We start from the raw sequence: 24459 nt of genomic DNA, 5'->3' as shown, positions 1-24459 counted from the left end.
ACACCATCGACACCTTCCATAGCACCTCTCATAGCCAAGAATCCTCCATAAGCCTAGCACTTTCCACAGCACCAACATTCTCCACAGGATCTGCAACTTCACCACCACCTTGCAAAGCATCACCACCTTCCACATCACCAGGACCTTTCGCAAAATCATCACCTCCCTAAAACAGCCACTGACCACAGTCCCAGCACCCTGCACAGCACCATGCTTCCTGCTGTGCCAGCACTTTCCATGACACCAGCACACTCTGTAGCAAAATCAGCGTTAGACAATCTCCCAGTTCCCAAGCTACAGAAAGAAGGGGGAGTTTCCTCTCTAGACCCTCTCGTTGGCTCAAGTTATACTGATGAAAATATTACATGCACATGATCTTTTACAGTGACTGCAAGAACGTCTTTGGCTTTAGAAAGGACAAAACTCCCAGGTAATTCCTTCAGCCAGTCTTTCTCTGTTCATCTCTCCCCGCCCTACACTCATTTCCCTTTCTTGCAACATAATTGCTATAAACTGCTCTCTCCAAGGCAGTCTTCAGATTTTAAGTCACAAGCTTCTTAAAATCACAAGTTTGAAATCTGAAATCACTCAGTGAAGTGATGACAGTGACAGGGATGTAACTTTGTCATCTCTAAAGTTACCTTTACCCTAGACAATATATTCTATGGACCGACCAGAAATGATTTGCCAGCACAGAGCTGTCTAAGACTGACTGCAAATTCCAACCTCCGGCCCTCGTCTTCTGGCTTAAATCTCCATCCTTTGCTGCAGACCTCTGAATGACATCTGAGGGTAGAAAGACCCCACCCACAGCTTTAGGCACCTCACACACACTGCATCTCCCTAGCCTTCTGCTTTACTAGACCCAGGCAGACAAGCCAAGTGCCAAGGAGTCCCCCAGGCTCTCTTTTCCAGCAGAAACGAGGCCCATGAATTTTAACTCCACACAGCCCCACGTGGCTCCCTGAGTCTCAGCGAGCTGACTCAGCTCAGACCCTCAGTCTCTTCCTAATTATCATGGCAGCCTTCTCCCTGCTCTCCCCACATCCACCCTCCAGCAGTTGATGTATCCTCCACAGGGACACAGAGAGCCCTCTTGAAGAAAGCGGAAAAACCAGGCTAATTAATGCTTCAAGCTCTATTTAAGCAAACAAGAACTTGCTTCATTCGTCCTTTTTTTTTTTTTTTTTTTTTTTTTTTTGCTCCAAGTGGCAGGGCCCTCCTCCACTGTGCCTGACAATGCTGACAAACCGCTGCTGTGGAACCACAAATCCTTTCCTTTCAGACTTCTAGAACTAATTGGGCCAAACTGCACCGGGGACTTCCACAGGCCCTGCACCCTGACCACACCATGCCTTTTCTCACAGCTGACTCACTTCTGTACTGACTGGTAGTTACTGTTGGCGGTAGCACGGTTGAAAGGAAAGCCCAGTCAGGCTTCACTCTGAACATTAGCTCTGCCAGTGGGTGCCTGGATGAGCAGATTATGTCAGCTCTCTGAGTCATTACTGCCCCTCGAAAGATAGAGTTAGAGAAGTCCCTCTTAGGCATGGGGAGCAAACACCCACTGCCGTGATGGCAAGCCTATGGCACATGTGCAGCAACTGGCTGTTTAAATCACTGAAAGCCCTAGACCCGGCATGGATCTGGTGGAAGCCTGAAACTTCAAATAATACTAAACCCTAAATGATAAAAATTGGATTATAAATTTAGTACAGTAAGGGAGTAACAATAATAATATGCCGTAGATTTCAGCAACTTTAGTATATTTTTTTATTAAATTAGGAGTTTTCATCTTTTCACGTAAAGGAAACACTTTATATTCCCACTTTGGCACATAAAAGAATTTCCAGACTCATTACTCTTGTATTTTGGGGCCATTCTTAAATAAAATAAAAAAGGTGATTGAACCCAAGCACTGTGATAGCATGATAGTCAATCTAGTAACTGGGACAGCTACTAAATCACTAACAGGTAAGTAGTATATACACTATGGACACACTGAAAGAAAGGATGATTTTCAGGGTGAGACATCATGGGATTTCATGGCATGGGCCAGATTAAAACTCATGAATTGTTTCCTGCTGGAACTCCTCATATAGTATTTTTGGACCACAGTTGGTTGTAGGTAACTATAACCAGGAAAAGTGAAACTTTGGAGGTGGGGCTAGTGTCAGTATCTCACATTTACCTGTTAAAAAGCCATAATCAAAAGCTGTCAAAGAAGAAAGAAAACTACAACACTGTCCAACATTAAGACTGGTAACACAGCCACAGACAGCACCATAATAGATTTTTTTCTAAGCTTTTTTCCCATATACTTGTGCGTTTCTTCATAGATCCAACACTAGAAAACATACAACTTTAACCTCTGCTTTCTTTTACTCAGCATTCTCTCTCAAGCCCTTCCTAAAACTGTGTATCTTCATAGCCAACCTTTGAAATATTCTGGGTAAGGAAAGATTTCATTAAAAACTCCTAAAATTCTAGCAAAAGAACAAAAATTTTTAAAGAGTAATTATTATTGTTATCTGATTATTAGGGCAATGCAAGTCTGTTGTAAAAGTATGGAAAGCATAAAACAGAAGACAAGACTATCTCATAAGACTGTGAAATTACTCTGAAAAAAGTGATTCTTAGAACAGCAAAAATGACTCTGTCACACAGTTGTGCTTTTCTTTATGGAATCACAAGAAAGTTGTTGAGAAGTATAACAATGTCCAATACTTTGATTTTTATAGATAGCATGGCAATATACATTCATGTCTAGGCATACTTTTTCTGACCTCCAGTGCCAGGAAAGACCAATTTTACTGCTTTCCTGGTTACACGCATTATCTACCGAGATACCGCAGCCTCCGCTCAAAGCTGCGTGTTCATTCCTGCTGGAGCGGACTTGTTCTTGCAGGTACTGATGTGTAGCTGGACCAGTTCTATAATCACATTGTGTGGCAGACACCAAAGAAACATTGAAAGAGCAGTCATTGTCCTCAAAAAGGAGACTGACAATGGAGGTGCCACATTCCTACTCAGGCTCACACACCCAACTGCTTTAACCAGATTTAGGGTGCAGAAAGATAGCTACCCCCAGATAACCAACAGAGGGCTGACTTCACTTTCAAAGCCACTAGTCAAAGATGACACAAAATAGCTACAATTAACTGTGCCATTTAATCTGTATGTGTTCTATACTTCATCTTCAAACAAACCCTACTATTATCCTTATTTGATAAATGAGGCTTTGTGACTTACTTGTGGCCATGTAGATAATAATAGTGAAAACAAGGCTCAAACCCAACCAGCCTGCTCCAATATCCATCCATAGAACCACTTTTTTCTACTGTCTTCCTGACTGATTTTTGCCTCCTACCAATCTTCTAGGTCGGCCTGCATTTCTCTACCCACTCCTTGTCTTGTCTGAGCTACTGCCCTTCCTTCCTTGGCTGATTATTGCACCTAGTAGTTGCCCCATTTTCCCTCTTGCCCACTGCACCCCTTAAGCCATTTAAAACACAGCATACTTTTTGCAAAACCCTAATTCAGTTATATCCATCGTCTTCTTAAAGTCCTTCAGCATCTTCCCATTGCTTTCCAGGGCTGGAACAGACTGCATCCTGCCTACTTGCCCAGTCTTATCTCTGATACTCCTCACCCCTCTTCTAGAGCCGAATCTCCCCTGTCCTTGTTCAAACTAGAGCTACCATTTTGATAGCCTCAGAGCCTTTACACAGGTTATACTCTGTTCACGCACCAGAAACCTCGTGTCTACTTAAATTCATTCCCTGCTCCTGTCTCTTAACTCCTAAATGATCTCTTTTTTCATCCTCTTAGAGCTTGCATCATGGCTCTATCATGCAACTCATCACATCAGGTGATGCATATTTATCATTGCTTCAGACTCTTCCACTAAGAAACAGAAAATCAACCATGAGGGTTGCACTACTATCAAGTGAGTTTTTCTTTCCCTTTGTCTATTTGGAATCCACTGACAAAGTTTTGAGTTTTTTGTGTATTTCCATCACATTTTCAAAAGATAGTGATGAAAAGGTAGGAAGGAGGAGATAAGAATAAATAAAAGAATAAAAGAAGGGCTTATCAGAACATCTATATAAAAGTACATGTGTAGAGCTCTTATCCTTTGATTGAATTCAGTTACAGACAGAGTGGCTTCAAGAAAACCTCCAAAAACAGCCTGGGCTACTTTTATAATCCACAGTGACACCTGTTTTCCCAGCACAAGGCTGCTGAGCTGGCCGCTGCCAGCCTTACCTTTACACTCTCCTACACCAGCAAGAAACTGACCGTAAATTCTGCGATCTTTGGCACCCGGAACTTCCCTTTGTTCTTCTGTTCTGGTTGATACTCTGTTCTTGTCTTCACAATTACCTGAAATGATCAAACAGTGTCAGCACATATGGAAAGGTGAAACATTTCTCTTTCTCTTTTCCTTTTTCTAATAACTAGAATTTATTATCCATCATATAAAGGTCAGAAAATAAAGAACCCCCCTTCCAAGCACACACAAGTGAAAATTCAAATTACCCATAATACTTTCCCATTTTCAACAAAGACAAACACAAGTAATTTTAACTCTACCTTTCCAAATGCTTTTCTATGCATATGCGTGTATTATCTACAACAACATGAATTCTGTTTCATGAAATGAATTCATCCTTCATGACCTAGTTTTTGATCTGTTTTTATCATGCAACATTATACTTTTTCCAGTATAGAGAAATGTAAGAATTAATTTTGCCTTTTTTTTTTTTTGCAATGCCAGAGAAGAACACTAAGTCCAAGTGCATGCTAGGCAAGCTTTCTACTGCTGAGCTATCTGCCAAGCCCTTCATTTTGCTTTTTGATGCAGCATGATATTTCCCTGTGTGTATGTACTACAACTGAACTTTAACTGTTGAACATTTCTAAAGTTTAGATTATATAAACAAGTTATGATGAACATTCTATTGCTAAGCCTTTGCACATATTTTTTTAAAGAGAAAAAAGAAAGATATTTAAAAAAGCAGTAAAAGGGTACATTTAATACAGTATTTCAAGGAAAAAAATATACAATAAGAAATCACCAGTTAATAAGTTACATATTATCTTCCCTTGAAGTTGTACAAATTACAAAATTAAAACATATAAAGTGGACATTCATACAGTGAAATTGGAGACAGTTCTGTTCAGTGATCCAACAAAAGCTCAGTAATATGGTTTTCCATCCTACACACTCGAACGTACCTGCAGTTATATCCCTTAGTCCACCTTCCTTTCCTCTCTTTTTTACACTAACAGTTAGACTTTTTGGGTTTTATTACTCCCACGGTTCTTATTAATTTTTTTGAAGAGAATAAAACCAAATGTGACTAAGCAAAACAGAGTCAGTTAGAACAGAAGAGTGGGCATAGTACATGATGCAAAAATAGAATACCAGGTGATCAAAAGTGGTTACCATTGTGCCTCTTGCTATTTTTAAACTGAGTTATCTATATCATCAGGTATAATAGAATTGATCAAAACAGTACAGAACAAGACCAATAAAACCCACACTGAAGAACTTGCAGGACTTCAAAAAAAGGATAATAGTCAAACCATAATGGGCATCATAGTATATCTTATTGTCTTCAAAGTGGTTGCCTATACCCTCAAACTTGATACTATCAAACAAAATAGAATATAGAATAATCAGACAGAACAAGATGGGGAGAGCAATACTGGGGTTCAAATCAGGTTAATAGGAAAACCAAGAAAGTTACTATAATATGCCCCACTATTTTTAATTTAGTTTTCCCTTAATTAAAAAAAATGAGAGAAAATAGATTAAGTTTAAAAAAAGGGGGGGTGGAGATTGAGATAAGAGAGGACATTGTAACAGAACAAAGCAGGGCAGAACCGAACCATTCAAGCATCATTGTGTTTCACCACCAAATAATCTAACATAATAGTAGTCGCCATAGTGCCTCTTTCCTTGAATTATTTGAGTGTAACTTCGTATGCTATAACATCAAGCATATCAAGACAGTGTGAAGCCATTCAAGAGAATGCAAGAATTACAGGGTATTTAGAACCAGCTAATAGAAAACGAACAACGGTTTCTTTATTATCTCTTTGCCTATAAAGAATTTTGTTTATACTATAGCAGATAGTGAAATATAGTAAGATACAACATGTTAAAACCAGTGGAAATAGATGTACCACAGCTAGATGGGACTTCAAAACAAGATGATATTAAATCAGCACTAGCTTTTATGTTGTGTTGTTTTCTTCAAAATAGCTATTTGTATATCATAGATACTAAAATCGAACAACCAGGTTTGCACATATTCTTAATTCCAGTTTTATTTGAAGATCTGGACAAAAAAATATCGAACTCTATTCAGTCTATTGTATCATCTGGTATTTCTATAGCTTGACTGTTTTTTGCAGAGTTGGCTAATCTCTTCCTAAGACATGCTGCCAACCTAGCAAGACATTTATGAAATTTCACCCTACTGTGCAGGTACAGTGGAAGAAGCCTGACATATAATCAACTGTCACAAAGTATCACAGTATCATGAGAAACACCAAAACTGTCAACTGCTGGGGATTATTTGAAAATATGGAAAATAATCATAATCATAATTCTGATTTAATAAGCTTCCTTGGAAAGTTAAGTGAGCTGAAAAAGGTTCAGATTTTTAAATCATTTATCATGCATCTGAGCTAGAAAAAGCACTTCATATACTTTACATGCATACTACAATTTATATTCCCCTGACAAAGAAATTGAAGATCAGAGATACTAAGTCATTTGTCCAAATTTACATAGCTAAAAAGAAGGAATATTCTAACCATGAGCACTCAATCCTCATGGTGGCTTAAATTAACAATTTTCACTGTAAGTTCCCACCAACGTGTCCTACAGGCACTGTCATTAACTAGTTTAAGAATTCTTCAAGAAAGCATGTTCTTTGGCATTCATGAGGGTACCCTTGATTCAGTGGAGCTCAAGGAAGGAGTGGGAAAAGCACTGTGGTATAAAGAATGTCAACTATGTGGGACTTACTATACAAAAAAGAGGTCCAGGTCTCCAGCCCATGCAGAACTTCCCTTTTCCTTGACCTTTAGAACTCATATCCAAATGCTCTCTTTGCAGCCTCCTTCGTTAAACAACATAAAAAGAGAGTCTTTGGCTTCTTTAAATAAGAAAATTATGCAGGCAAACTCAAACACAGACTTATGGGTAGGGAAGGATGTTTTATCATTGTGTTTTTCCTACCTCCTGTATCAAAGAATGAGGAAATAGAAACATAACGGAATACAGACCTTCCACGATGCTTTATGCTTTATGAAACTGTGTCATAGCAGACTGGGGAGACATTTTCCACTGACCTTGAAGAATTAAACTGATATTTTGTGTCAGGGTCACGCAGCAAATACCAGAGGGTAGCCTCTAGCTGACAGCCAGCAAGAAATCAGACTTCAGCCCTATTACCACAAGAAACTGAGTTCTGCCAACAACTTGAATGACCTGGAAGAACAGCCAAGTCCCAGACAAGAATGCAGTCAGCACTTTCCTCGAGCAGAGATCTTTAAACTGTGTTTGGACCTCTGATTTACAAAAACTGGGAGGTAGTAAAACTAGGTTGGCTTCAGACAAAAATTTTGTGATTTGTTACACAGCAACAGAAAAGCAGTTTATCTTCCCACATTGCCAAGCCCATCTTAACCACCTCTTGCTTTTTTGATCCCTCCTTGTATATATCCTTGGTACACCCTGATGTTGAACCTCTTCACACAGAATACTAGGGAGCATTCACTTCTTGAATTTCCCACCTTCTCTTTGTTTTTGTAAACATGCTTCCTAACAGTTTTCCAAAAACCTAAAGGCATTCTCATTTTGTGTAAGTTGAAAGACTATATTTTGGCCAACATGCGAGTCAAGACACAGAGCTGAAAACTACTAATGTTGAGATGATAAATAATCCTTATAGGCAATATCATTCTACTTACTATAAAAACAAACATGGTGAGGTTGCTTCTTCAGTGTCACTTTCCTTCTTCAATAGAAAACTTTCTATAATTCTTTTCAGGATCTCACTCCTGGAAGTCACATGATTTAGTAAGAACCACCTCTCAGGGCGAAGATGGTCCCACTTAAATTAAGCCAATTAGGGAGGACTATCCTATCCACCACACCATTTAATTGGCCTATACATTGGAATATCATCTAATTTGAACCAATGATATTTGAATTAACTAGAGACTTGAGCAAAATTCTAGTATTAACTAGAGACTTGAGCAAAATTCTTCTTTGATCTTCATTTGTGGCCCTCACAATGAGCCTTTCTTCTGGATGCCGTGGTGAGGACATGAATTCTTGAATTGCTGTAACAACTACTGCACCTAGTAGAGGGAACTGCTGTAGCAGTTGTTATCTCTGTGAGGGAAAATGCTGTGGCAGTTATTTCTCCTGTGGAGAGGAGGACAAAGTAAGCACACAAAGGAGGGTAAAACCAAGAGAAACCCAAAGAATGGAGATAAGTGCAGATGACAACCTGCTCTCTGGATCACACTTTTCCAGAAGCTAGATCCATGCTGAACTCTGCAGTTATAGGGGCAAATATATATTCTTTGGGCCTTGATTCCATTTGAGTTAGCTTTTCTGTTACATGACACTAAAAGCTTTCAGTATCATGTAAATATGCTCCAAGAAAATGAACTGAAAAGTACATTAGAATTCACTAAGATAGCCAAATCTAAATAAGCATACCAAAATCAATAGATTTAGTAGGTGTCAGCAAAAAGTCAGATCAAAAAAATATAATGGATCCACCAAAAGATACATACCAAGAGGTTCAGAGCACCTTTGTTCATAACCCCAAACTAGAAACAATTCAAATGTCCATTAACAGGAGAATGCGTGCATTGTGGTTTATTCATAAGATGAGAATACTACATAGCCTTCTTCCACATGCATGGATGAATCTCACAGACATTATGTTAAACAAATCAAACACGAAAAGGCCTTACATATACTGTGATTTCACTTACAGCAATTTTAAACATCAGTTTTTATATGGTATTTAAGTATAATGGTATTTGCCAATTGCAGTAATGTGGTTAGGATGTGCTGAATTTAAACAGAGTCGGGGTCACAATTCTCTCTTCAAATTTATATTGTTTTACTCTGAACTCCTCTGAAATATCGCTCATTCACTAGATGACTCTCTAACAAAAATAATTTTTTTAGCTTCATTGTCTCACTCTGGAAACCACAGAGCTCAAACAGACTAAGAGACAGCTGAATACCTTACATTATGTGATCCTCATCATGTGACTCTCTTTTGTTAGCTAAGTCATATTTTTATTCCAAAAGCAACCCCGAACCATATCCCTTGGGAAAGGCTGAGACTTAACCAACAGCAGCCCTAGAAGGGTCCTCCCTGAGAGTAGGGAAGGTGAGGTCCCGGAGAACAGAGACTTTGCAAGAGTGCAGGCAGGGCAGGAGTTGCTGTGAAGTCTGCCCTTAGGGTGGGATCTGGCCAATGCTTCTTAGCCTGAGCTTGGCACAAAAGAAACTCAGGCTCCTATATAACATTTTACTTTCACCCCTAAGGAAGTATTAGCTCTTTAGAACTCACCTGTATTTCAGGAAGTCTTGATCTATTTGCTTGGAACAAGTAGAGACTGTTCTGCCTTTTGTCATTTTTGACCTCTTAGAGCTCTGCATGGTCCCTAACTTACAATGATTTGATTTACTATTTGTGGAACTTTACAATGGTATGAAAGTGGTGCACACATTCACTAGAAACTACTTTTACTTTTTATCCTTTCCCAGGATATATATGTGCTCTCCTTTCCCATGATGGACAGTAGCAGCAATCAGTCAGCCCTGTAATCATGAGGGCAAATGGATGCTCTGCAATGCGCTGTGTTATTAAGTCACAATTGGTAGGCTAAGTAGACTATATACATTCCTGACTTTTGATACAGTCGACTTACAATGACTTTATCTGGGCATAGCCCTATTAAAGTTGAGAAGTACTTATATTTGACGGACTTCTTCTACCCTCCTTCTTGATTCTCTTCCTTTGGGTCCATTAATGATCTTTCTCTTGGTCTCTTCCTACCATACTAACTAGCTCTCCTCAGTCTCCTCTTCATACTCCTCCTCTTTTACACAACCTCTCAATGATGGAATTTTTCAAGGAGAGGTCATAGATATTCTCCTCTCCTTCTGTAACCCCCACCACAGGAGTCCTTACCGACCCCAATCATTGCCAAGTCTATCTATTTTTATGACTCTCAAATGTATCTCTCCATTCAGACCTCATCAACTCAGTTTAACCTACTGGACATTTGTGCTTCAATCCACACCACTCAGTTGTTCATGGCCACAAGTCCACCTCTTGGTCTCTGATCAATCTTCCCCATCTACCTTGCTATCAATATTTTAAAGCCCACAGAATCTCCAACTCAGAAAATAGCAGTGTTGTTCACATCATTGTTCTTATCAAACCAATCCAGAAATCTTTCATGAGCCTTCCATATTCTTCAGTTCGAAAATCCATTCCATCATTCCACTTACTGTATCTCCAACTTCCTCAAATATTTCTCTTGAACTGATCATTTTCCTAGGAGGCTACCCTGTCTCTTCCCTGATCTGGAGTATGTTACCTTTCTGTGAGCTTTCACTCTTGGCCAAAGTCCTTGTTTCCCCAAGCCCAAAGAAAAAAATTTCTAGACCAAAAGAGAAGTATATACCAGCAAATCTTCAGAAGACACTCAAGAGGCTGGTACCTTGGGAAAAACCAGAAAGGCAGCTTTGAGAGACCAGAGAATGGGGCAGTGAAGGGAGAGAGGATAGAGATGGAGTTAGAAGAAATAGACAGACCTGAAGACCACATTGAGGACAGTGAGGAAATAAAGAATGATAAACCAAATGATGGTTTTCTATATGTGCATTCCATGCAGTGGAGAACTCTCAGCTACAGTGCAGATACACTGGAGCAGGAGATGTAGAAAACAAAGATAATACATTCCTAAGAAGTTACTGAAACCAATCAGGTATTAGGAGTTGCAAGAAGATTGGCATTTGGTTTGATGGAGTGGAAACACAAACATTTCCCTTCTGTATATAAAAGATACAGTATTAGTTACTGATTTTTTAATACTGTGAAAGGGAAAGAATAATAAATGTTAGCCAATCATTGTTCATTATTAATAATTGCACCTTGGAGCAATCAGCTTGCATAAGGGGGAGTAAAGAGAGACAAAGAGATAATTCGCAAAGAATGGGTCTACTCTATAAATCCTTCTTTTTATGTAGTTAGAAAAATGGGTCAAAACAGAACCCCAAGTTCTTTGATTTATAACAGAAATGGGAGGAGAAAAAATTGCTCTTAGTTTTTTATTATTAAAATTATAGTTTCATAGATATTTTGAAAAATGAAACTCCAAGTTTTCAAATATTATTGTGGATGTGGCACAGTAGTAACTTTGTTTTCTTTTCATGTTTACACTTTGGTACCCCATTGTTCAGCAGCTAGTATCAGGAACCTAAGTTAATGTAATTGACATTTTGAAAATGAAATTAATTATTCATCCCCAAAAGGACCCCTCAAGTCTGGCTATCATTCCCCCTTCACTGAAAAGGCCAGATAATACATGGTATTGCAGATCGCACAAAGTACAGATCATAAAAATTTAAAATACTACTTCCCAGGATTATCAATAATGAAGAGGTTCCCACATGGAGAGGTTCCAGGATTGGCAGGAACAATAAATAAAATGGCAGAAGTGCTGACAGGGAGCAATATTGTATTTTTATGGGCTGGACTTGCACGGGCCAAAAATAGATCTACTCTCTATTTTTAGCTCATCCCTGCAACAAAGAGAAAAATTCAGGGCCAGGACAATGAGCAGTTGACTGCTGAGCACCTAGTATGTGCCAGACCTCATTCTAAGTACCCCACAAATGAGAGGATCTGTTTCATCCTCATAATTCTCTTGACCACATTTTCTTCAAACTTCATGGCTCTCCCTCAAAATCCCTATTATTATTCTTTTTAGTTTTCCTGAGGAAAGTTAGATCCAGAATGTTCCCGTGTTTTTTATGATCAAATGACTACTGAGTGGTTATACCAGTATGCAACCTCAGCACTATTAGGGTATTCCCTATCAATTGTGCTTTTAAGGCACCTACTATGACCCTGGCTATGTATCAAAAACATACTTCTATATCTCAGAAAACTCTGCCATTCACTCTATGAAAAATGGGCATTTATCTGCATTTTACAGATTAGAAGCCTGAGTCTGAGGGCAGAAACAACTGCATACCCTCACATGGTCACTATGAGACAGAGACAAGACTTGAACCTAATCTCATATTCAAGTGCTACCTAACACACTCTGTTTCTATGGAAATGGGGATATAAAAGGAGCTCCACAAATACTGTTGAATGAGTGAATATATGAATGAATCAATCAATGAATCAAAGAATAAGTGGATATATCTCACCTTTATAGAGAAAGTGAGTAAAGCTTCCCAGATTCAGCCTAAGTCCTCAGTTGAGAACTCACCCTATTTGCCTCCCTTCATCTAAACCCACACTCTCTTCTTGAGTTTGAATCTTACCCTGGCCCCTGGACCTTGGAGTGAAGTAGAAAATAGAGTTAAAATATCAGAAAAATCAGTGCTCAAAGCAGTATGGTCCAATTCCATAATTTATATGTAGAAAACTGTAATTCAAAGAAGGACTTTGGTATAGGCCACACAGTGAGACTAAGAAACAGATCTCTAAAATGAATCTGCCAAATGTCAGTTGGTTCTTCCCATGAGTTCAAGTCTCTTTTCCTTGCTGACCTTTGCTTTCTCAGACAAAAAACTGAAGTTTGCCCAGAAGGGTCTCAAATAAATGTCTAAATCAAAAGGTGCAACCATCCAGTTCCTTGGCATTGCAGAGTATGGGGTGTGATGAGAGACACCATGGGACCCTCCACGGCACCGAGGCCCAGGGTACTTTACAGGTCATCTCTCTGTGCTGCCTGGGGCCACATTATTTGTTTCTAAGAAGAGGGGACCTGATTCAGAAACTGAGTCAATGAGGAAAATCATGTTAGTCACAACAATAATGATGATGGCTTTGCATGAAACATTTATTATGTACTGAACACTATGACCAACATGTAGCATGTATTTGTCTCATTTCATCCTCAGAATATTTAGAGGACAACATTATTGTCAAGAGGAAACAGAGGTTCACACTGACTAATAAAATTCCCAAGGGTCATGCTGGAAGGAGGTGGTAGAGTTTGTGCTTGAATTCAGACTGGGCTGCTATAACCTTCTCGGTACAAATAGGGACACTGACAAATCTCCAGTGTGCACACTTTCTGGGTGTAAGCAGGCAAGTTACATCAGCTCTTCCAGACTGTCTTACTATCCATGAAATGGGGATGATTTTTAAAGAAAAAACTAGATGTCTGATTATTATTAAAAGGGCAAAAGTTACATTTAAAAAGTCTTCAAATGGATGCCACTTACCCCATCCTTGCTTCCTAAACACTTAATGGCTTATTTTATGACCTTTCAAAAACTATTTTATGCACTATAAGTTAAAACACATGCATAATGTCCTCCAGATTAATCCATGGTTTTAAAAATGACGAGATCTGTGTAGATCCCATTACATAATGTATACATTTATCAAAATGTCACATTGTACCCAATATATGTGCCATAATGTTTCAATTAAAAAAACAGTAAAATGAATAAAACGTGCACACACTGTATGTTTCCACCCCATTTGGAGTGGTGTTAATTCTAAGCACTGTGCCTAGTGCTTCTTTCCACGTTGGAATAGTCAGCTCTGCCTCTTTCTTATAACCACAGCTAAATAATTCAATCCATGCACCAGAACTGATTTAACCAGTCCTTTTATGGGTTAGTTCAAGTTATTCCCTTTTTTTCTGTTTTTGTTTTTATTTTGTTATACCTATAAATAGTCTTTGAAATCTTGGAAAAAGTTTATCCAAAAGAAAGCTTCCTATCAGTGAAAAATATATCAATAAAATAAGTTTAAAGCTTATAAACAATGTCAAAATATTTCCTGAAAATGTTACATAACCTGACCTGTGTTGAGGTTGGATTTGTTCCCAGCATTGTCGGTGCTAGGTATTATTTTTAACAATCTGAATAAAATTTGTATTGTTTAAAATTATTGATTTTAAATTATATGGCATTGCTGACGCATTTATTGATCATTCTATATCTATTTTCAGGAATTGCCTTTGCCCCTCTGTGGGCTGTTTTTATACCCCATGTGTTGGGAAACTCTGAAAACAGGAGCTCTACAGGTCTAGACTCTGCAGAATGCATTTTTGTAGCTCCCTAGGGAAAGGCTGACATTTCTCTAATTCCATGTCTCAGAGAGCAAAGGAAGCCATGTGAGGGACCAAGAAGGCAGAGATCTCAGGGATAGAGATGACATCCTTTCTGCCCAATGTCCTTTCAGATCTTCCCTATGTAGCATCAGATGCCCAGATCAAGAGCCACACCCTTGAGATTTCATTTATTCTTAGCATCTTGTTATTTTACTGTTCTTCCAAACATGTAATCTTAGGCTACATATTGTGAGAGTCCAGTAAAAGAAAGGAAACTGTATCAGTGAGTTCTCTTCATATGCCAGACTCATTAGACAATTTTCACATTATTTCCTTGATGGTAACCATTTTACAGTTGAAATGAAACAAAATAAAGTCCAGAGCGGCTAAGTAAATTGCCAAAGCCACGTAGTAAATAAATAGCTTAGCTGAGGTCTCCAGGACTGCAAAGTGCATAGGATCTACCCGGCAACTTGAAGCATGCCAAGCATCGGTAATTGGTGTCTAGATGTCTGCATTCCTCTTATCCCAATGCAGGTGAACTAAGCTCCTCTAGGACTCACACAGGCATAGTAATCCCAAGAAAACAGAGGAGCATTCTCCCAAAGGCTGGCAGCTGGCTTGCCACATACACAATTCACCTGGGCCTTTGCCAAGGTGGAGTTGTACCATCTGTGGTTTGTTTCTGCAGACCTGCCATCCATTAGTTAGCATCTCTAGGCACACCTGCATGTGGGTCATGGCTGCAGTTTCTCTAGGTGTGTCCCACAACAGCAAGTAACCTCTCTGAGCCTTCTTTTTACCTCTATTGAATAAAGGTAGAAACCTCACAGATGCACTGTGGCAATATATGAGCTGTTGTAGTTACTTAGATAAATGAAAGGCCCTAAGGCCCCAAAGGCATGTCCCAGCATATGGATGTCTAACAATTAATGTCCCAGCTTCTCCAAAGCTTGCTCCTGGTTTCTAGAGAAGCCCACTCACCTGCTTAGTTTTGAGTCTATTTCTCCACATATCAAATGAAGGAAATGAGGCCAGTTTTAACTAGACGGGGAAGAGGTTACCTCCTTCAGCTAGTGTTTCTCATTGCCTCTGCATGTCAGGACTGAAACTCCTGAGGTGATCCAGGTAGTGGGAAAGTGGAGCAGAGAGACTGAAGTACCTCACAGCCAAGCAGCACCAACGAATCCAGCCAAGTCCCCAGTCCTACCACGCTAGCCCCAACCACCACCATTAACACAGCAGTGCTCTTCCAGCGGGCACCGTTCCTTTTGCACTGTTCTTCCACTGTCCTTGGAGGGGGGCAGCCACAAGAAACAGGCCACTTTTGTTTCAGGGATAAATGTCCTGGTGATACAAGTAAGAATGATTGGAGAAAAGAAGAAAAGGAGCCCTGAATACCAATCATAAAACTGAACCTGTGCATCCCTGGTCCCCTTGGGTGGTCCAGAGCAGTCAGAATACACTTTTTTCTCTTTTTTTTTTCAGAATACACTTCTTAAAATAAGACTAAGATCCTTTACTCTTTATATTCCTTCAAAAAGTAAACTGTACACCATGACTTGCACCTATCCACCTCATCTCCTACTCTCTACCCCTCTCTTGGCATCCCTGGTCAATCCGGCTCCCTGACTGTTCCGCTACCCTCCTTGGGGTAGCTCATGCCTGCATGTTAGCCCTCTGCCTCACCCACCTTACCTCACTCAGCCAGGGATGCTTCTTCACAAACACCTCCCTGACCGTCCTCCCATCACAATTAGATTCTCCTCAGTTTTACCCTCTCTTACATTATAGTACCTTCTTTGTTCTCAAAAGCACTTCTAGTAATTTGCCTCTATGAAGTTTTACTTGTGCAATCACTTGTTTGAAACTCCTCTTCCCCTCTGGACACAGCAGTCAGTGGCCAAACTGTCTTTTACTGACTGTATATACATAGTCTAGAACAGTGATTATGCATAGAAGGTACACAACAAAATTGGAAGGAAAGAAGAGAGGGAGGAAGGAAAGGAGGGAGGGAGGGAGAAGGGAAAGAAGGAGGCACACATTCCAGCATATAAATAACACCATAGCTATAGTCACGGGTGGTCAAGAAAGCTGTGCAGTACATCTACTATCTGAACTGAGTTTTAGAGGATGTGTACTGTCTTATCAGACAGCAAAGGGTGAGAAGGGCATGTTCAAGGAGGATGAGGCATACAAAACTCCCTGAGAATGCAGGAAAGTCTAGGTCAGGGTTTTTTAACCTCAGCACTGCTGACATTTGGGTAGAACAATTCTTTGGATGAGACGGCAGGTGAAGGCGTCATGTGCATCGTAGGATATTTAGTAGCATGCCTGGCCTTTACTCGCTAGATTCCGGTAGAATTACCCCTTCACTGTGACAACAAAAATGTCTCCAGACATTGTTAACTGTCTCCCTGAAAGGCAAAATTCTTCCCACACTGAAAACTGCCACTCTAGAGAGATGTGACATGCTGGTGTTCAAGGGACAATGTAGAAACAAAATAATGGAAGTCAGTAGTTAGACAATTCAGGACCTGGAATGCCAAGGTGAAGACCTGAGGATGGTACCTTGTGAGAATAAAAAACTAAAAAAGGTTTCCATGGGAGGGGATTGGTTATAACTCTGAGGAGTCTCGGGAGTAGTGAGGAGAATTAAGTAAAGATAGCAGAGGCAGATGATCATCCTGAGGCTGGCCATCTCCTCTTCCAAGGTGGACAATCTCCATTACTAGACAGGGAGAAAACATACAAGTGGTGACATTTTTTTCTGGGAGGCCACCCCCAAGGCCTCAACTGCATGTACAGGAGTCTGTCTGCGAGGAAGTTTAAGGAGTTATAGTCAAAATAAAGGGAACATAGAGTTTGAGGAAGCATTCTCCCAGGGAGGGGGGTTTCTTAGCACCGAAGCTAGAATGATACAAAAGAAAAAGTTGGGGTGTCAGAAACAGTTACTCTGGCTGCTCTGCCTGTAATCCGAGGAATTCTGAAGGATCTCTCCACTGACCAGAGCCTTGTTCTCCTCCTTAGTGAGATGGATGCACTAAAGCTCACTTCAGACACCTAAGGGAGAAAAATCAAGGCACACTGTGGGTTTGTGACTAAGTTAGAGCCAGAGACTAACTCTCTGGATTCTCAGGCAAGCTCACTCCTCATTCTTGCTGATGTGGAAGGTTCTAGATGGAACAACATTGCCAAGTCCATAACCAATGCTTTGTTTTTGGAGTTGACATTACTTCTCTGTGTCTGAGTTTCTCTACAATTTGGATTTTTAAAAGTTACAATTCCTTTGTTTGGTTCTGTTAACTTTTGAAAGAATGAAAGATGAGTGCATGCGTGCTCATGCATATGTGTGTGTCTCTACATGTATATATGCCTCGGGACATCTTTTAACATTGAGGAAGCACTTGGAAAATGTTAACCATTGTGCTTTCATGGTCAATTTTGTACTGGAAATTTTATAAATGAGGCCACATCTGTCTTTGTTCTGACTATTTAAGTTAGGTGTGATTCCCCTGACTTCACAGAAGATAAAACTAAGCTCGACTTCATAGAAAGATTTTTTTCAATGTAAGTCTGAGGGAGTCTATAATGTGCCCCTGTTCCAATGTGTCCCTTTAGGAATCTGGAGTCACAGTGGGACCCACAGCACTTTTTAAGATGCATGTTTCCATTTCCACCCAGGTACATCCGACCATAGAAATAAGATAGTTATGGTTCACACTTTGGGTGGCTTTCTGGTTCTGCTGGATGGGATGCTGAGTAAACGCTGGGTCAGTCTCTTCATTTGAAAAAAATCTCAGGTGGACAGGGAGAGAAGAGAAGAAAGAGATCACAATCATCTCTTCTTGTAGGATGGTTGGGAGAAAGGCAGCCTCATCACAGTCCTTTTTCATTGCACATCGCTCAGGGCTGCAAAGCTGTAGCTTTGTATTGGCCTCACAGAACCTCAAGACAATATCCTCCTTCTCCAGTCCAGTTTCCTCTTATGTTTGGATTCAAACTGTAACATTTCTATTTACTCCTTCTGGTAACTTGGATAATTCACCAAATTTTAACTGTATATGTTCATAACTCTTGACTATACAGGGGTATCATCCATCTAAAACAGTGGTTTCAACTTTGAATACAGGTACGAGTCACTTGGGGAAGTATCATTAATATAGATACCTGGCTCACACTGTAGACATTCTGATACACTTATTCTAAGATGTGGATCCAGATATCAGGACTTTAAAATCCTCACGATTCTAATATGTAATTGAAAATATGTCTGATAAATATCTAACAAGTACTCAATACTATCTCTTCATGTTTCTTTAGTGTTAACTGTATGTTCAGAATTTATTTTTAAAGGTTTCATCAGTTTCTCAGGACTGCTCAAGAATTCTTTATTTCTGCTACTCATCCTGACACATTCTCATATTGATAACCTTTGCACTTTCAAAACAAATGACTCAATCCCCAACCAATCAGCCATGCTCTTTATCTGGCTTTGGTTCCTCTTCTGTTGGTTGGATGTAGCCAATTGGTTAAGACACACAATGCCTTCCTAGACATGCCAATGAGAAAATCAAACAGATGGAATGATCCATTGTTCACTCTTCAGCCAGGGAACTCCATCATTTACCTCCAAACTCTCTCTCTCTCTTATGATATGCACAAGCTCATATTACAAAATAGCAAGTTCTCTCAGGTGGATCCTAAATGACAATATTTCTCCCATCTTTGTACATGGCACAACACCCTCTACCCCAACCTTTGTATGAATGCCACCTCCGTTCTTCATGGACTACTCCCATGTCAGGAGATGTGCCATCAGCCAGTCACTCATTCCCAGCCACGCCTCCCCCAAAGACACTCTACTCCAGTCATGCTGTTCCCCAAAAGCTTCCCAGGTGTGCATATGCATGCTCTCTGACTTAATTATATTTTTCCCCATGGTCTACCTGGAAGGTTTTTAGCACCTTCAAGAACCCAGTTCAAATGTTCCCTTCTGCAGCTTATCTAACCTATCCTACCAGTCCTATCCCAAAATCCCCCTCTCTTCCAACCCTGACACAATTTAATTGTTTCCATGCATTTACTCTCACAGCTTTATAATGCTCAGGCATAGCATTTACATGATGCATCACATTCATTTGTCATACAGAAGAAGGCTTTCGTATTTTTGCTTTTTACAACCAACTCATAGGATAGGGACAAGATCTGAGCAGGTCCAAACTGAATGTTTGTTGGACTAAATCCAATTCTCTGTCCAAAATCTACACCAGCAAATTTTTGAAACACCTCTCAAAAATAATCAAGACAGGCTTTTCTCTGTCACCATTTAGGAGCTTATTTGTATTCATCTGCTATGATAAAACTTTAACAAGGAAAGGGTAATTTGCTCACTCATGTATGTAGATTTGAGCCAAAAATAAACATCATAAATCTAAAATAACAAAAGAGCTGTCATGTCTCTGGAAACAATAACTACATTTTATAAGAGAGGGAGTATATTTGGCTGATTAGGGAATGAAAGGGTTTGAGGTGGAATGGTTTTTGCTGTTTTATTTCCTTGGATGGAGGGATTTTGAGAGGCTGATGAGAGGAAGAGCACCTGATTTACCTTCTCCGGAGCAGGCAGCTGTAAGTGATTAACCTCCAAGGGAGTGATGAGAGGAACGGTCTGGAAGCCATCCTCAACCGAAGGTGGCTTCGTTCCCTTCTCATTGGGGTTACTGTTCAGCTTCACCATCCTTACGTCTTTCTTCCCAGACCTAAGGCAAGCAGCAGGATTCTGGTTACAGCAGTAGGTGAGGCAGGAAAGGAGAGAGCTGATGACAGAGAAAATAATGCTGTCCTCAACAGCTCCACTTGGGTGGTTTTCAATCTAGTGATCAGTCATCGATCTTCGCTAGATTTCCTGACATGATTTCCATTGTCCAGTAAAACTTCTTTAATCACCAGAACATGCCACCTGACCACTGGGTTCATCAGCCCTCAAATGGGTGGAACCAGGGAAAATCCCAGACCTACATAAAAAAATACAAGCTTAAAAATACCCAAGACACTACAGTTAAAGTGTTCATATAATCCTAGTTGGAAGTGCAATCTTAGTGCAAAATGAAATCCTGCAGTAAGATAAATTTCACTTCACCATCTGGTTTGTTATTTTATTGTATGGATTTTTCTTCACCAATCCCCCGAAAGCACAATAAATACATGCACTATCTCTAGGTGCACCCTTTTACATCATATGTAGATTGTACACTAGATTCAGTTTCCTAAAACAAAATTTAAAAATGGGGAGCTGGCATGAGCCTGATCCTGTTATTCAGCTATGGAATGCCTCCATTTCCTCAATAGCAAAGGGCCATTTTTTTGTTGTTATTGTTGTTCCATGGAAAGTTAGCTGCCCCTGCACTGCAAGATTGCCAACTAGATAAACAAATCACATTTATTCCTGTTCAGCTCCCTTGGAAGTCAAACAGTGTTTCCACCCCACCCTCAAAACCCCAGCGCAACTGAATTTCTCTTGTCAAGACAAAACAGGGTTGTTGAGGGGAAATCAGGGGTGGAAAGGGTTTAGAAGATAGTGGAGAATGGTTATAACAAAAACAAATGGCTACTTACTGCGCTGCACTCTTGGGGGTCGCAGCAGATTCAAGCCAATTTGAAGAGGAGGACAAGCAGCAGTCCTTCCTCCCAGAGCCCCTAGCTTGTGGTGCTGAAAGGACAGCGCCTCGTGTGCGGGATCCCGAGCTTCTGAGAGCGAGGCGCCAGCGAGCAAGCGGGGAAGATCGCCTCTTCTTGCAGCTGCCTGCTCGCTGGCTCGCTCGCGCCCCCTCCCACCGGGAAACAGATTCCACACCATCTGTCATCTGGCACCACCTGCTGTTTCTCATGCATGGCCACAACCACTGCATGGTACAAAACGGTTTCAAGAAGGTGGGAGGACACGTTATTAAAAAAAAAAAAAAAATATATATATATATATATATATATATATATACACACACACACACACACACACACACACACACACACACATTCTTGCAACTTTGGGAAAACTAGAAACACTAGCTCACTTTAAGAAAAGGAAGGTGATCATCTCCTAACAGCTTTCTGAACAATATTATGAAACAGTGTTTCAAGAGTTACACCATAACCTGACAATCATAGAGAAAGAAAAAACAATATTTACTGTATATTCACCATGCAATGAGCACTTTTCTAGGCTGAAAGAGGCTCAAAGCTATTTCTTCCATTTGCAAAATGTGGCTTCTAATAGTACCTACATGATGAGGTTAGTGTGATGCATAAATGAGATAGCACAGGGAAAGCAATCAGTACAAGAACAGCAAATGACAAGCATTGCATAAACATAAGCCACTACCCTCACAAGTGTACTGTGATTGTAATCATACTGATTAACTAAGGTCACTGAGCTGAAATAGCATCAGAACTGGGATTTGGACCCTGATCCATTGCTACCAAAGTTTATATCCAGCACACAACACTATATAACATCCAGTTACCATCCAAAATCAGAAAGGACGAGATTCTAGTGTCAGTTGTGCCAAATTCTGGCTATATGATGTTTAACTTTTTGTAAGCCTTTCCCAAGCTTTCATTTCCTTATCTCTGGCTTCTCCTGCGAAGTAGTTGTGCACATGAGATCTTATGTTCAAGGAAATTTCTTTCAACTTGGGAATGAGATTCTAAATGACAGAATTATTTCAATCCCAAAGACTGATCTTACACTGTCTTCAAATTCTCTAAGGTCAAAACCATTGCACTGGTTTTCTCCTGCTGTGGTTCAAATAACTGCTGGTTATTCATCCTCAGCTACAGTACTGTTTATGATGCTTTTTATGGGGTTCAGCTGTCTTGGCACTTGTACCATTACCCCCTTTTGCTTCAAAAGTAGTATTCCTTGTATGATAAAGTGTTTGGTTACCCTCACTAATGCTTACATGCTAAGAATGTTCACTTCTAGGTAAAACCCAGATGAAAGCATACATATTATCTGTATAGTTCAATAATGAAATTGTGTGTGACAGACAAAGAGGGAGAGAGAAACAGAAAGAAAAAGAGAGATTTCTGAGGCAATAAAGGCTATAACACACCATGGCCAAATGGAGCATTATTAAAACATGTATGCATATAGGTGAGAAGGAGGATTCTAATTAACGTTAATTATCTAATCCCTCCCCCAAAGGCCTGGATGACTTTTAAGCTCGAGCATCATCTAATGACAACAGAAGGTAGCCAATCACATGTATTTAATTGTGAACACTTGTATTCCATCAGATAATTGCCACCCCTAATACAACCCCTCAGAAAAACAATATTGCACCAATGATTCACAAGGAGAAGTTTCACATTTAATAGCACCATATCAGAATTTATGAGCGTTATTAAGGTCCAGGAGAAAAGCTTGTATCACAACAACAGGAAATCTTAATGTGTGGGGCAGGAAAGAGGCCACAGGGATAACCAGGGATTTGGAGCAATGTGGAAGGTTTTCCCCTTCTTAGAGAATGAAGCTGAGCAGTTCTTAATAAAACAGACTGCTGTTCTCATATGGATTTCTTTTACATTTGATGTTGAAAGTGAAAATATTTCTTGTGATGAGGTTTTCAACGTATGTAGATGCAATATATAATATAAAAAATTATACAAAGAGTGGAAAATATAGGGGTCAATATGGTGATAATGTTTCTATGTTCCACTTAAAAAGGTAAAACACTGTTTGCAACTAATTATGAAGTTAAATATGTCTATAATATTCTTGGCATGACCAAAAAGACACAAAGATATATAGGCAAATGCAATGGATAAATCAAAACAGAAGAGAAAAAAGTTCAAATAAACAAAAGATAGTAAAGAGAAATTAAATAATGAAGGAGCAGAAATAACAATGAAATAGTGCACTTACATAATCGTATCAATAATTACATTATATTGAGACCATACTCATAAGTGAAATAAATCAATCTCGCATGTGTGAATACCGAATAGTTTCCCTAATGTAAGTAATGATTCAAATATATAAAAATATGTGGTAATCATGATTCCCCATTAGGTGGCCTTGAAGCCTTATAAAGTTTTCACTCATTAATTAGAAAGGCTTTATTCTGGGCTTCTTGATATGAAAATATTTGAAGCTAGAGTATATGAAGTTTTACCCAAATATTTCAAGGAAAAAGACACTATGGTAACTACTATTAAGTCAGGTTATAAAGTGGTGAAGTACTAGGTTATTGAAACAGTCATGCTGTGACCTCTATTGTTATATTGTTATGTCCTGTTTTATCTCAATCTCCCCCTTATTGTTTCAAAAAAAAATTATTTAGTCATTTCTTATGTTTGTCTTAATTAAAGAAAAAATTCAAAAAAATTAGGATATATAAATAGTAACTCTTTTCGATTTCCTATTAACTTGTTTTGAAGTCCTGTAGTACTCCCACGATCTTGTTTTGACTGATTAGACTCTGTTCCATTCTATATGATAGTATCAAGTTTGAAGACATAGGCAACTACTTTGAAGACAATAAGATTCACTAAGATACCCATTCTGGTTTTACTATTGTCTTCTTTGGAAGTCCTGTAATGTTTACAATGCCTAAGTTTTATTGGTCTTGTTCTCTACTGTTTTGTCCAACTTTATAATATCTAATAAGATAGACAATTCTTTTTAAGGAAACAAGGGACAACGTTGATAACCATTGTTGATAAACTTGTACTCTGTTCTACACCATGTGCTACGTCTATCCTTGGTATTGACTGACAGCTTTGTTTTGCCATATTTGACTGTATTCTCCCCCCCCCAAAGAAAGTAATAAGCACTAAGGAGTAATAAAATCCAAGATGTGTAAATTTTGTTGTAAAAAAGAGAGGAAAAAAAAAAAGAAAAGGAGCTCTAACGGATATAACAGCAAGTGTGTTTGGGGGTGTTAAATAGCTGACTTTATCAATGTTTTTGGAACATTGAACACAGCTGTTTGCAGTCTCCCTGTTTGAATGTCCACCTTGTGTTCTTTGATACTGTGATTTGAGGAACTATTTTCAAGAAAATAGTGTGTAATCTACTAGCAGGTAATT

The 24459-nt window shown here is 39.4% G+C and overlaps 1 protein-coding gene across 1 annotated transcript in view; it reads right to left on the bottom strand.

The window, feature by feature from the left end:
* Nsg2 (neuronal vesicle trafficking associated 2) overlaps nucleotides 1–21184 on the bottom strand; it is a 60396-nt gene extending 39212 nt beyond the window's left edge. The window contains exons 1-3 of the mRNA XM_003473220.5: nucleotides 20986–21184; nucleotides 19979–20129; nucleotides 4303–4386 (exon numbers count right to left, since the gene is read on the bottom strand). Coding sequence (XP_003473268.1) covers nucleotides 4303–4386; nucleotides 19979–20107 — 213 coding nt within the window. The 5' untranslated portion in view covers nucleotides 20108–20129; nucleotides 20986–21184. The remainder of the gene's footprint in view (nucleotides 1–4302; nucleotides 4387–19978; nucleotides 20130–20985) is intronic.
* Between the last annotated feature and the right edge of the window lie 3275 nt (nucleotides 21185–24459).

The sequence above is a fragment of the Cavia porcellus genome, unplaced genomic scaffold (assembly GCF_034190915.1).
Source record: "Cavia porcellus strain 051 isolate PalLab524CR breed Dunkin Hartley unplaced genomic scaffold, mCavPor4.1 scaffold_19, whole genome shotgun sequence".
Taxonomy (NCBI): Eukaryota; Metazoa; Chordata; class Mammalia; order Rodentia; family Caviidae; genus Cavia; species Cavia porcellus.
The sequence above is the reverse complement of the archived record's forward strand: the minus strand, read 5'-3'. Positions and strand labels throughout refer to the sequence as shown.